General features: G+C 41.5%; 1 protein-coding gene across 3 annotated transcripts in view; it reads right to left on the reverse strand.

The window, feature by feature from the left end:
- Positions 1–1,832: 1,832 nt before the first annotated feature.
- LOC137110021 (protein MTSS 2-like) overlaps positions 1,833–12,610 on the reverse strand; it is a 61,177-nt gene continuing 50,399 nt past the window's right edge. The window contains exons 9-15 of one of the 3 annotated variants that reach the window (XM_067494973.1): positions 12,049–12,146; positions 10,749–10,896; positions 10,099–10,173; positions 8,239–8,394; positions 7,639–7,821; positions 6,151–6,316; positions 1,833–5,917 (exon numbers count right to left, since the gene is read on the reverse strand). In XM_067494973.1, coding sequence (XP_067351074.1) covers positions 5,028–5,917; positions 6,151–6,316; positions 7,639–7,821; positions 8,239–8,394; positions 10,099–10,173; positions 10,749–10,896; positions 12,049–12,146 — 1,716 coding nt within the window. In that variant the 3' untranslated portion in view covers positions 1,833–5,027. Of the gene's footprint in view, positions 5,918–6,150; positions 6,317–7,638; positions 7,822–8,238; positions 8,395–10,098; positions 10,174–10,748; positions 11,044–12,048; positions 12,147–12,610 lie in introns of all 3 variants that reach the window. The other 2 variants (XM_067494972.1, XM_067494974.1) reach the window with 2 other exon arrangements.

Below are 12,610 nucleotides of genomic sequence, written 5' to 3' on the forward strand. Positions count from 1 at the left end.
TGTGTGTGTGTGTGTGTGTGTGTGTTTGTGCATGCATGCCTGCATGCATTTAAGTGTGTCCTGCTTTGCCCATGTGTCTTTAGGCCTACCCCCTACCCACTTACACTCATAAAAATGGTCATATTGAAACAACTGAAGCAGAGTGGTTATTTTAGCTTGTTCAGACAATTAATAATTACACAGTTATTCCAGCATGTTAAGAACAAAACACATTATTGTTTAGTTAGATACCTTTTGTGCTGTTATTTGGGCATTTTAAAGGAAAATAACAGTTTTGTATCCTAGTCTCTTCTCGACCTCATCATCCTGTTACATGACAGGACGTTTGCAGTTTGACTGTCTCTCTTTAAGTTTCCCATCTTGTCCTGAGCTGTTATCTATAAATTTGGAGTTGTCAGCAGCATGTCAGTTCTGCATCATTATAAACCATTTATCCAAGCAATAACTAACCTGTACATAACTGGCAGTGAATTTAGTTGTATCAGTTTGCACATGACTTAATAAACATACAGAATGTTCACATTCAGACTGTTGGAACCGACTCTAGTGGTCAACTCCTCATCTTACCATCGGAGCCATGTACGGTTTGGACACAGCTTTGAGATGGGTAACACACGTGTCCTAAAGTGGACAAAACAGTGGTATTTTCCTTTAACATACCCACACTGGAGCATCATTTTGAATGTACTTACATGCACACTATCCCTGCAATGCTTTCCCACTCACAGGAACAGGAAAGAACAAAGTTCTGACATTGCAAAAGCTTAAGCAAGTCTAACACAGTACAGTACAGTATGATGTCACCCTTCACCTTGTAGCACATTCAGCATAATGTGTGTGTATTCATGTACAGCGTGACCTCGACAGGCGATTTTATACACAAACTCTTCATAGGAACATTTTCTTTTGGGGGGTTGGGGATGGAGTCCAAGCCTGCTGCTCTCCCCTTCCACCCTCTCACCCAGTCAGATTTAGCTAATGCAACACACAGCATCCGCATGTGACAACACACATACAGACCAAACACAACACACACACACACACACACACACACACACACACACACACACACACACACACACAAAAAGGATCCCCTTAGTTAAAAATTCCAACCATTCTTCCCTCCAAGACATTTAAATTAAATCATCTTATTTTTCATTTGTTTAATACTGTATTTGAGGCAAAAAAAAAAAAAAAAAAAGTCAACAAAAAGAGCATGTAAGAGTGCTGATGTCACTGGCTATGTTCAGGTCACTGCTAGAAGAGGATACATACTTAATGATGAAGAGTTCACTAGCCTACAGTTCAACAAGGACACGCTCACTCTCAGCCCACACATCCTTCTTCCATATGTTACACAGCTTAGTAGTTTGTGTTACAACTGAAGTTTTTTTTCTTCTTTTTACAATAATTAAAAGTAAGACTACATATTCAAACCGTACTGCAAAATGAAAAAAAAAAATTAATAAAACTGAATAGTCCATGTAATAATTTCTAACAAACCTTTATACCAAATCTTGTGTTCCTGGTTCTCGTTTCCAAGCACAGCACATACAGTACATATTGAATGAACGGGCAGTGAAATGCTCATTCCACACATCCTGTCTTCTCACTCTCTCCGTCAGCTGTAAAATCCTCCCGCTTCTTTTTCATCAGGAGCGCATTAAACAGGCTTCACCTTTCCACACCCCTTAATGTCCATAAATAATCCTCTCATACAGCCTGTGTCCTGAACTGAACTGTGCTATTTGCACTGAACATAGTTGAGTTGTACTGGCGTAGCCTGGTAATTCTTTTTATTATTTAATATGATTTTATTTTAGACAACCGTGTTGAATGAAAGAACCAAATCAGTGGGGGATGCATTCATTTAATGTGAATGACGGAAGTTTAAAGGTTTCTGGGGACGCCGTTCATTTGTAACCAGTGTTGGGCAAGTGACCTGTAAAATGTAATCATTTCCTCAGCAACTTGTGCACAGCTCTATTAAAGACCCATTTACACTTGGTTTTGAAATGTATCTCAGGGAATCACTATATACAAGTGTAAATGATGTGGTCTGGGATGCATTTAGCCACATAGCTTTCACAGTATAAAGCTTCATTTATGCTTTTGCATTGAACCTGTGCAGAGCCTATATTGTACAGTGCTGTTCACATGTGCACTCACATCTGCCTCACGCTAGAATTACACCAAAAAAAAAAACACTTGTTAGCGGTGGGAATTCAGTTTCTTCACCACTGCATTGCGAGGAAGACTCACCCCTGAAAGCTGAGTCAGTCTTATTGGAGTTGGAGCTAATATATGTTGAACAGCAGTTGTTTTTATGGAAACGACTGCAACACCATACGATAACAATCTGCGCTTGTCTGGCAACAGTCTACCTATAGACTGTTCACATACGTTTAACGGAAGTGATGCAGCAGTAATGCAATGGGAACACAATTAGTCTGCTGCGTTTAGATCAACGAAGCACTTTTTTAAACCAAGTATAAGCAGGGTTGAAGGTGCCCTTTAATAGCTTCAAAGCCTCCATCAAATCCTCTGTATTCAACATGTGCTCTTAGCCCAATATCTGACCTCATGCAGCACAACAGAGACACTCCAGTCTCATCTGAAGGCTTGGGCACAAGCAAGAATCCCAGTTGGTAGCCGGCAGCTAAAAAGACCCAAGATTTACTGTATCGAAAGTGTGAGAAAAGCGTTCGAGTTACCAAAAGGCACATTTATTTCTCGCTTTTTTTGGTACCTCCTGTGCCCGGCCGCAGACTGGGTTCTTATCAGTGGAGAGGACTTACATCAACCTCTCCGAAGGACACAAATCGATCAACTTCCAAATTGAATAATGGCTATAACTGAATGGCTGAATTTCACATTTTAGTGTAACACCTTAGGCACTGAGCATAAATTACTGTAACACTGTTTCTGACCAACACTTTCAACTTGTGGTTCATCTTTTTTTTTTTTTTTTCACATTATTGCAGCAATTGTTTTAAAGGAATCACAAGATGTAAAGGAGAACGGGTTCAAGTACATCTGGTGGCGAAACACTGATGTTCAAGGCTTAAATCTGCTGATATTGTATTGTACTAAATCTGAATCGACAAACATAAGGATTATTGTCATTTACAGTATATATCGGAAATAAAAAATGTGCATGTTCAAATCCATTGTTGGTGTATGTTTAAATGTGCAAAGCCCAAATTACAAACAAAAATATTTCTGCATTTCTGCAAAATTGGCTTTTTAGATTTCTGCCTCCACACCAATACAACAAAACTAAAACCAATTTCATGTGTTATGCTCACAGTAATGATGGCATGAATACTTAGTTTGAAACAGGGTCCTTGTTGCTCAGGTAGTGAATGTGTTAAAAACAGTTTTTGCTAAACTATTGAAGAAGTACAACAAAAAGCTTCAGTACTGTTCACAACAGGTAAACGCTTGTTGAACCCTGTCAGGCTCTGGTGTCGGATGCATTTTTAAATAGCTATTTTGCTCTACTTTCTTATTCCATCTCTCATTTGACCAATCTTTCAAATTCCACAAGTCATCGTCACTTCCTCTTTGTCTTTCACTGCCTTCTGCTTCTACAAATTAAATGATTTTTGTCTCATTTGCAACCACCTCTCACTTTTACTCTCCCTATCAAACCGCGTGACTACAGCAACACCTAGTGGCTATATTTGATACTCTACTACTTATCAAAGTGCTTACAGTTTTCCTTTTTTTGTTCCCACCATTTCTTGTTTGTTTTTTTCCAACAGAAAGTGACAGGGACAGAGAGAGAGCCATGCCAAAACCTGGCCAGACATGAATTCACAGTCAATGTGTAATTTAGCATTCCTGATGATTGCCTGAATGTGACAAAGGAGAACCTGCGATCCTCCATTGATCCTCTTCTTCGAAACAAGAAAATAAAACACATTTATTGCTCCATTTCTGATTTTACATTTTTCTCTCTGGTTCTAGAAAATATATATGAATATATCTATTAACGCCTGGATTACTTCTCATAACTTCCCTTACAGCTGTAACAAGGTAAATGACGTCACGATATTAACAAGAAAAAACACACACAACACACCGGAGAAAAAGCCCTGCCCTCATTGGGTACACCAGCTGTCCTGCAGCAGAGCTCTACCCACCCACCCCCCAAGTCGCACACACACACACACACACACACACACACACACACACACACACACATCCACACACACTCTTGTTTAACATTTGCCCAGATGCATACACATGAATGCACACCCACACTACACAAACAGAGAGGGGGGAAGGCGGCACTAGCACGGTTCAATGCCAACTGAATTTTTTTAAAAGAATCTTACATTAGAGACTCTTAGTCTTACATTAGAAACCAGAGGGGCCCTCTGGCTCGTTAGCTCACCGTGCTAAAACCAAAGCTTCAGTTCTATGGGCTATTAAGTACAGTGTGTTGCTGCTGAGGCAGCCTGGGTTCGAATCCATGTGGTCACATGGCACTCTGGCTCCCCCCACTCTCTCTCTTGCCTCCCCTTCAGTCATCAGTCTTTCATCTGGGATTAGATGTTCAAGTTAGTTTAAGAAGAGGATGGGGACGGGTGGAAGTTGGCAAACAGGTCAGAATCTTTCTTGCTTTCTTTTTTTTTCTTTTTATCTGATCTGTTTTTAATCCTGCAGGTCTTTCCATCCCTGGGTGATGGTGTAGAGAAGACAAACATGCATCCAACACACACTAGTTATAGTGGCCTGCTAAGAGCCTGTCGATATTCAGTATTTAACTTTTAATTGTCTGGATGGGTTAACATTATTATTGTTATTATTCTCATTATATTATATATCATTTACTCTAATGATGTTTATAAAGTTATTTTCTGTGTATGTTTCTGTTTCCATTTATCTTCTGTTATATTATAGCTTTCACTATGTAGTTAAGTGTCTGTGTATGTACTAGGCGGTTGGGTTTGCACCACACCAACACCTGACTCCCTATTGGCTGACAAGTATCATCCTCTTTCCTGCTATTCCTCCAATCACAAGATGCGCGGGGCAGAGCGGTCATTAGAGACGGTCTTACGGAGGCGGACACCTCTCCTGATCGTGGTCAACATGTCACCGGACCCCTCTGCCCCCTCTGTCCCAGTCTGAGTGTCAGTGGAGCCAGTCGGTGGTGGTGCTGGGTCATCGGGCAGGGTGGGAAAAGGAAACTGCCCTTCTCCAAGGGCGTGTGCACTGGCTACCAACTCGCCGATCTTCTCCACCAGGCTGTGCCTATTGGCTGCAATCATCTGATCCTCCTCTGATCCAGCCGCTGAACCAATTCCCATTGGAAGGCCCCCGTGCTGCTGGGCATAGACCTCTAATGCTGCCCCTGATCCCCAGGCAGTGTTAGGCAGACTAAGGCGCTTGGGTGACGCCTTCACATAATCGAGAGCTCCCTGTGTGTCTTCAACGCCAGTGAAAAACACACACTCTTCACTACCTACACGCACAGGCACACCTCCTGCATGCCCTCCCCCACCTGCATACCCACCACCGCCTGCGCCCAGTGAATGGGAGTCTCCAGGAACAGTTGGTGTCTTGACAGGCACAATGGGTGGTCGAATGGGGATAGGGCCTGCATTGGACAGTGTGCGCCTCACGCCTGGTTTGGTAGATGGGGTTCGCCGGATGGTGGCTGTCCCTGGAGTCCCTGATCCCCCTCCACCTGCTCCACCAGGTTGTCCTGGTATCCCATGAGCCCCGGGACCAAGGACCCCACTCGGTAGACCAGCTGTGCTAGCAGGTCTCTTGGTCTGGATCATTCGGCGGTAGTTCTGTGCAATATTAGAGTGGCGAGGAATGGTGGACGACTTGTCAAAGTCTGTCTGTCCATCTGGACCTTCAGCATCCCCGTTCACTGAGTAGCAGTCGTAATCTGAACCTAATGCGAGGAAAGGGTGTAGTGGGGTAAAGGAGATCACAACGACAGTTTTAAAAAGTCAGCGAGGTAAAACAACGTGGTGGGATCACACAATGGGTTCGATACACAGAATTGCCACATTATTTAGGGACAATGTTTGGACAAAACTAGGAGTTGGCAGACAGCACTTTTTGCAGGAACATATGGATTATGAATGTCTTCCTGCATCAAATGTGAGCAAACTAGAGTTTCACCTTGTGAAGGAATTGTGTCCTCAGAGCAGGATGGGGTTGTAGTCTCTGTGCTGTATCCACTAGAGTATTGCAAGGAGTCTCTGTTGCTTTTCTGCTGCTCCATACTGAGCCCTCTGGTCAGCACCATGGCCAGGTCACTGGCTGCTGGAGAAACCTCCTCCCCATGCTAAAGACACACAGAGATACTTAATCAGTCTGTTAATTAAAGGGTAAATTAAGATTTGAGAAAGTCAATTCTGCACTTTTATAAATTACACATGGAATATATGAAGTGAGGTCCAGACCAGTAACCAGTATCACACATTAATGACTATAAGTTTGCTTTAAGCTTGTTAATAATTCACTCTACTAAATAACACCAAAAATGACACTACTACTAAGGCCACAGTAATGAAAAACATGTCTAAAAACCGTGAAGCCCCTGCTGTTGTTTGCTTAGTTGTCTGTAAATTTATACCTATGTTTATCTTGAATGTGGATGCTTCAACACAATGTAGAACTATGTAGAAGTGTTTTTTTTCCGAAATATGATTTAGTAATCATATTTATTTGTACATTTTTCTTTAACTGCACCTAATTTGGGATAGTAGATACATGCTCTACATGGTAGCAGATTCACTAGGTCATTATCTTGCAGTACAATGTACCCAAGAGCCACATTGGAACATTGGCCTGCACATTGATTTTGATACATTTTCCACCAAACGTCCCCCATAATGCAGCCCTCCCGAATTTTTACCAGGGACCAGCACTCAAATATACACTGCACAGCTGGGGTTGGGCAGTTTGAGGGTTCAGTGTCCTGCCCAGGGATACTTCAACATGCGGCGAGTAGGCAGGGAGAGGTGGGGGCGCAAACTGCCAACCCAATGGCCAATAGGCGGCCACTCTGTAAGTAACAACACTAACAGTATCAAATGGAACAAAAACTTGTGTCTCACTTTTCAAACATTTGTCACCCACCGATTCACCCCAACCACCTTCCTACAAAGACAACCTCTAGATGTCATCCACTTCCCACACATCTCAATTATAATAACTGTGCCAGTAGGTAGTAGGATACCTACCACACCATATAGTAGCTTCAACTGTGAACTGATAATGACAATAGTGACTATTCTATGGCACGATAATTCTCAAATCGACTGGACGTTATTTTCTCCATATTGGTCAGCTTATAAGCTGTTACTGTCCATTGCCTCCTACTCAAATAAAAACAAAGCAGCAAAAATGTTGTCATGTACAATATGGAATAGTGGTGAGAAGCTTCCCAGGTACAAAGTCTACTACCAGATTTTAAAGTTGTGGCTGATCTGTGATGTAACCTATAGTAGCTTCACCTTCCATAGGCATGTGGAATTTGACTTGCTCTTCTTGGTCAAGACACCCGGCAGAGTATACTCCTATGTGTTGGTGTGTTTTTTATAATGTTATAATATTAAATTTATAGAGTTGTTTTTATGGGTTTATGAGATTTACTGAACTTACCTTGGAAGCAATGTTAGCTGGGATACTCCTGGGTCTCTGCCCATCATCAGGGTGTGATGGCCCGGTGTACCCCTGGGAGCCTGGTGATGCCTCATTCTCCCTCAGTCTATCGAGAGGTTCCTTTCTCCTTTGAACTGCTGCTGCAGCCACTGGCTGCTCATACTGACCTGCTTTGGACCAATCCTGAAGAGGCGAGGGAAAATAATTAAGCACAAAGTGCTAGGACATCTTACCATAAGAGACTTGTCCACTATCCAGCAGTTTGATGCCCTTCATCTGTGTGCAGAGAGAGGGGGCCGCTATGGGTGGATTGTGTCTGGGTGCTTGAAAGATTGTGTGTATGTGTGGGCGTATGGGGACACTTTTAAGCATTAGAATTTGTTTAGTTGGCCAGCTCTCCACACCCTGCTTAGTTTTTATCAGTCTCCAGCAAAACCAGTGAGTGAGACGAAACAGGCCAAAATAATGTGCATGCACACAGCAAGCAATGGATGAGTTAATAAGAGGATAAAAGAAAAGAAACGGCATTAACTGAATGTTACCAAACAAAAACCAAAGGAAAGGTGCAACTGAATTAATGGAAGCGAATGGAGAACAAACCTTCCAGATAGGAACCTTTGATGTGGGAGAGGAGGAGCTGGATCCGGGGGGGCGGATATAGGGTGGGGACGCAGGAACAGGAAGAATGACAGAAAGAGGCCTGGTGGAGCCAGAGTGAGAGAGAGCGGGGCGGAAAGTAGCAAAGGACGAGCCAAACTGCGGGACAAGAGACACAGTCATGTCATCGAGGAAGGAAGAAGACACACACAGAGAGGGGAAAGAGAGATGGCCAGCTGTGGTGGCAGGCCAGACACATGAGAATAAAGGCAACATATCCATACACACACCTGTTACATTCAGATGCAACCAAGAAAAGCAGGAACAGATCGGCAGAGGTGGTTCATGTTAAAGATGGTTCTATATGCAAACTAAGTGTAATAAGCCCAGAAAACCTAAATTGCACATCTACAGTATTTAATATGTTTACATATTAAAAGGTCATGGGATGTGTTAAAGCAGCCCCAAGCATGCATTTGAAAGACACATGGATTTGATTTGACAGTAACTACTTCAATAATTCTGCACTATTGTAGCGCACTGTGTAGCCAGTGTAACTTTTTTTTTTGATGACCTGGAGACCAGCAACCTTTTGATAAATGTAGTTCCTCTAAATGTTTTTCTCCACGAAGATTTTCCAAATGTAGTTCTGGGGCCATAGTTCTACCACCCAAAAAAGTGGGGGTTGTACCAAGTCCAAGAACTTTCAAGCACTAAATGTTGCTGGCCGTTCAAATAATGTGTAGCATTTAACACACTTTTTTAAAACCGTGCTGCACTTCTGTTGTGCATAATATTTCGCCCAAGGTGTTTTTGTCACAATTTCCTCAAAGCACTAGAGCACTTGGCAAGAGCTGCAGTCATAAATGTTTATTATCTCTTCAGCCACTAGGGGCAGAATGGAGCCGATTCAAACCAAACCAAATGGAACCAAATAAATGTGCAGGCAGCAAAATGCAGTTAAATGTACAAAAACAGTTTGAATTTAAAAAACACCCTTGTTTCACAATAAATAATTTGCTTCTTTAACTAAAATTATTATTAAAGTTATAGTTAAGGTAGAAGTTCTACTTCAACTGTTTATGTTTTTAATAGAGGAAATGAAGGAAATTAAACCATTATAGACATCAACAGTTATTGTATATTGCTCAGCAGTGGCTACCCAGTGTTGTCTGATATGTGAACACAGACAGATGACCTGTCAAAACTGATCTGATGGTTTTCAGAGAAATGAAAAAGCAGAAAATTACTAATTAGTAAATTACTAATTAATAATATTTTTTCATGAAGCTGTGTCCATTGATTTATGACAATGAATCTCATGCGTACTGCTGTCAGTCGGCTATAATGAGTTTTTAATATGCTAATTTCACCAATGTTGCTTATATTAATATTAAGGTAAAATCATACATTTTCAAAAAGAGTTTTTGTCTACTATTGTGGGGGAACATAACATTTTAAAATCCCTTTAAATGCCACTGCAATCATCACAGAATTTTCAACAATTGTTCAGCTTTACTACACATGACATTTAGTTTTTGTCTATCACTGATACCACAAAACATCATAACATCAAAACCAAATGTCTTAATTACACAAAAATTGGACTAAGTTGAATAAATGTATGTCTGCAAGTTATTTCTATTTTAATGAATTTCTGCAACCACTTACTGTAGAGATCCCTTCTGTGTGGATGAGCAAAAATGAGCAACATCATCTTATTGTGGCACAAAATAAGAGGTTTACACTTTCTCTGGATGGAGAGACAAATCATCTAAACTGGTATTGACCACAGTGAGTTTGGTATAAAAGAGCTTTTGCTTTGATTTGTGTGACACAATCTGCATAAATGAGACTACTTACAGTCGTGGGAGAACTGCATTCGCTGACTGACTGGCACGTTTCTGAGGCCTCTGATGATGCGGAGCTGGATGACTTCTACAGCAGAAACACACAGAGAGAAAAACACAGAATAGCAGACTTTGTTTCCAAGACACAAGCCAAAATACTAGTGACTTGAGATAATTACGATTGATTTCCAAAGCAATAAATAGACAAAGCAGGTCCTGAAGAAACTGCAAGAGAGCGCTGGGACATGTCACTTGTTCAAATACTATTACTTCATTTACTTCGAAATAGAACTGTGCATCCGGTCTATATATCATGATACAGAGGTAAAGTTTGATATATTGTGAGCCTGCAAGCCAGGCAATACAGTATGTTGGAATTCTTTGATTAAATCTAATTTCAGAAAAGTGTCATAATGCAAAAAACTTCCTAACAAATCTTAATAAAAGATTCTTTTTATGCCATCAGAGCAGCATAAAATCAAAACATCACACAATTATCCAAGTCTGCCACTAAATTTTGCATGTACTACATTTTGTGTAGTAAAAAAATGCACAAAACATATCATAAAACATAATAGCTGACATGTAATAATATGTTTCACACCCCTACTTTGACTATTTAAATATTGTGTATTTCAATATGCAGGTGTAAAGCATTTATACCTGGCTAGTGATGTCCGACGGCATGGGCGAGGGGGGCTTGGAGTAAATATTTGCATCCTGGGACACAAAGCCCGAATCGTGGGAGGAGACACTGCTGAGACGGTGTGCCGCAATACCACCCGGTGGTAGAGGCTGGTGCGGCAGGCTGCTGCGGTAGCGATAGGAGGAGGAGGATGAGGAGGAGGTGGGTGAGTGGGGTTGGGAGCCTCCCCCACCATCACCACCACCACCAATTCCACCACTACCACCTCCCCCTGATGAACGGGAGGCACTACTGTGGGCACTGTTGACGCTGCTGCAGGGGGGAGTGGGGGAGTAGGGATGGGGGGTGAGGAGTGTGAAGGAAGAATGAATGTTGCCGGTGTGGAGTAAGGACGGCAGTTAGGGAGACAGAGCACGATTATAGAAATGTGTCAAAACGGTGGATTGATTTAGGAAACAGGAAACAAAATATGAAGGGTTAGTTGGTGGCGTAGATGAAGAAATGGAGAATTGGAGAATGCATTGGGGCAGTGGGTTGTGATGGGTTAAAGTTCAGGAGTAGTTCACCAGAAAGTTGTTGGTTTATCAAGTTAGTGAAATCCAGCAATGCAATGAAGCATTGAAGTCACAGTTATAAAAGCAGAGATTCCCAAAAAGGAAGGAAACCAGGTAAGCACACACCCCGTAAGAGAGAAAGAGGGCAAGCGCACACAAACCAGTTAAGAAAAGAATAGAATATAGACAATCAGATGAAGAGACAGGTAAAGAAGAAGATGGTTGGGGGAAAATGGGAGTGGAAAGAAAGGGGGAGGAGGGGGCAGACAGAGAATGTGTAAGCATATGAGGAACCAGGGCACACACACACACAAACACACACTAAGGGTTTGCTTCAGCTTCTTATTGAGAGCTAATGAGACCGGTTCACAAACATACACGTTTCCATTTTGTAATTGGTATTTGTATGACACATACAATAATTTAGTGTTTTTTTAAAGAATAAAGAATCACAGGAATCCATTTTTTTTCTTATAGTATTCATTTTGTCATTTAAATTTCAAATGTGCACATTATGTGCATGTGCAGCTAAAGAAAGCAGTAACTGCATACAACATTTATCTTCTGGTTTTTGAGGACATCTGCTAAACTCAGGATGACTGGACAAACAAGTAATGATGGACTGACACAGACTGACTGACCAACAAGCACAGTGCAACAGAAAACATCAGGGAAGGCTCCTCTTTCTGACACCCCGGCAGTTAAATCAGTAGGTACAAAGCATTGTCTTTGTTCATCTGTGTGTGTGTGTGTGTTAGATTACCTGCACATGCTGCTCTTCCGTGAGCCAGAGCTGCTCGGGGATGAAGGAGGGGTCTGATAGGACCAGCTGTAATCTGACCCCTTAAGATCTTTAATGACCTGGGAGAGAAACAGAGTGAGTTCCAGAGAGTTTGTGTGTCTATTTCTATTTCTTTAAATGCGAACCCTTTAAAAGCTTCTATGCTTTTTTCATAAATGTGTCCTAAAAATGATCTTCGCAAGTTGTAAAACTAGATAAAGGGAACCCAATTAATTATTGAATTCGATAAAATGATTGAAAGAAATTGCATTTCTTCATTAATTGTGGAATAGTTATTGGTCAAATACATTTGTGTTTTGCAAAAGTATGTGAATAGGAGGATTTCTTTCCCCATTTCTTTAAGAACGGCTTTCTCTCAACGATGCTGCTTAGCTTCCTTGCTTGAGCTATTTGAGTCCCACCACAGTTCTGTCCACTAATGGGGAAAAACAGAAAAATCTCTCCACAACAGATCTTTCACTGGCTTACACATCAGTTGTCTCATCAGCTTCCACAGCCGCCAATGTTATCTGCCAGTTTTTGT

This window comes from Channa argus, chromosome 2 (genome assembly GCF_033026475.1).
Source record: "Channa argus isolate prfri chromosome 2, Channa argus male v1.0, whole genome shotgun sequence".
In the NCBI taxonomy this organism is placed as follows: domain Eukaryota; kingdom Metazoa; phylum Chordata; class Actinopteri; order Anabantiformes; family Channidae; genus Channa; species Channa argus.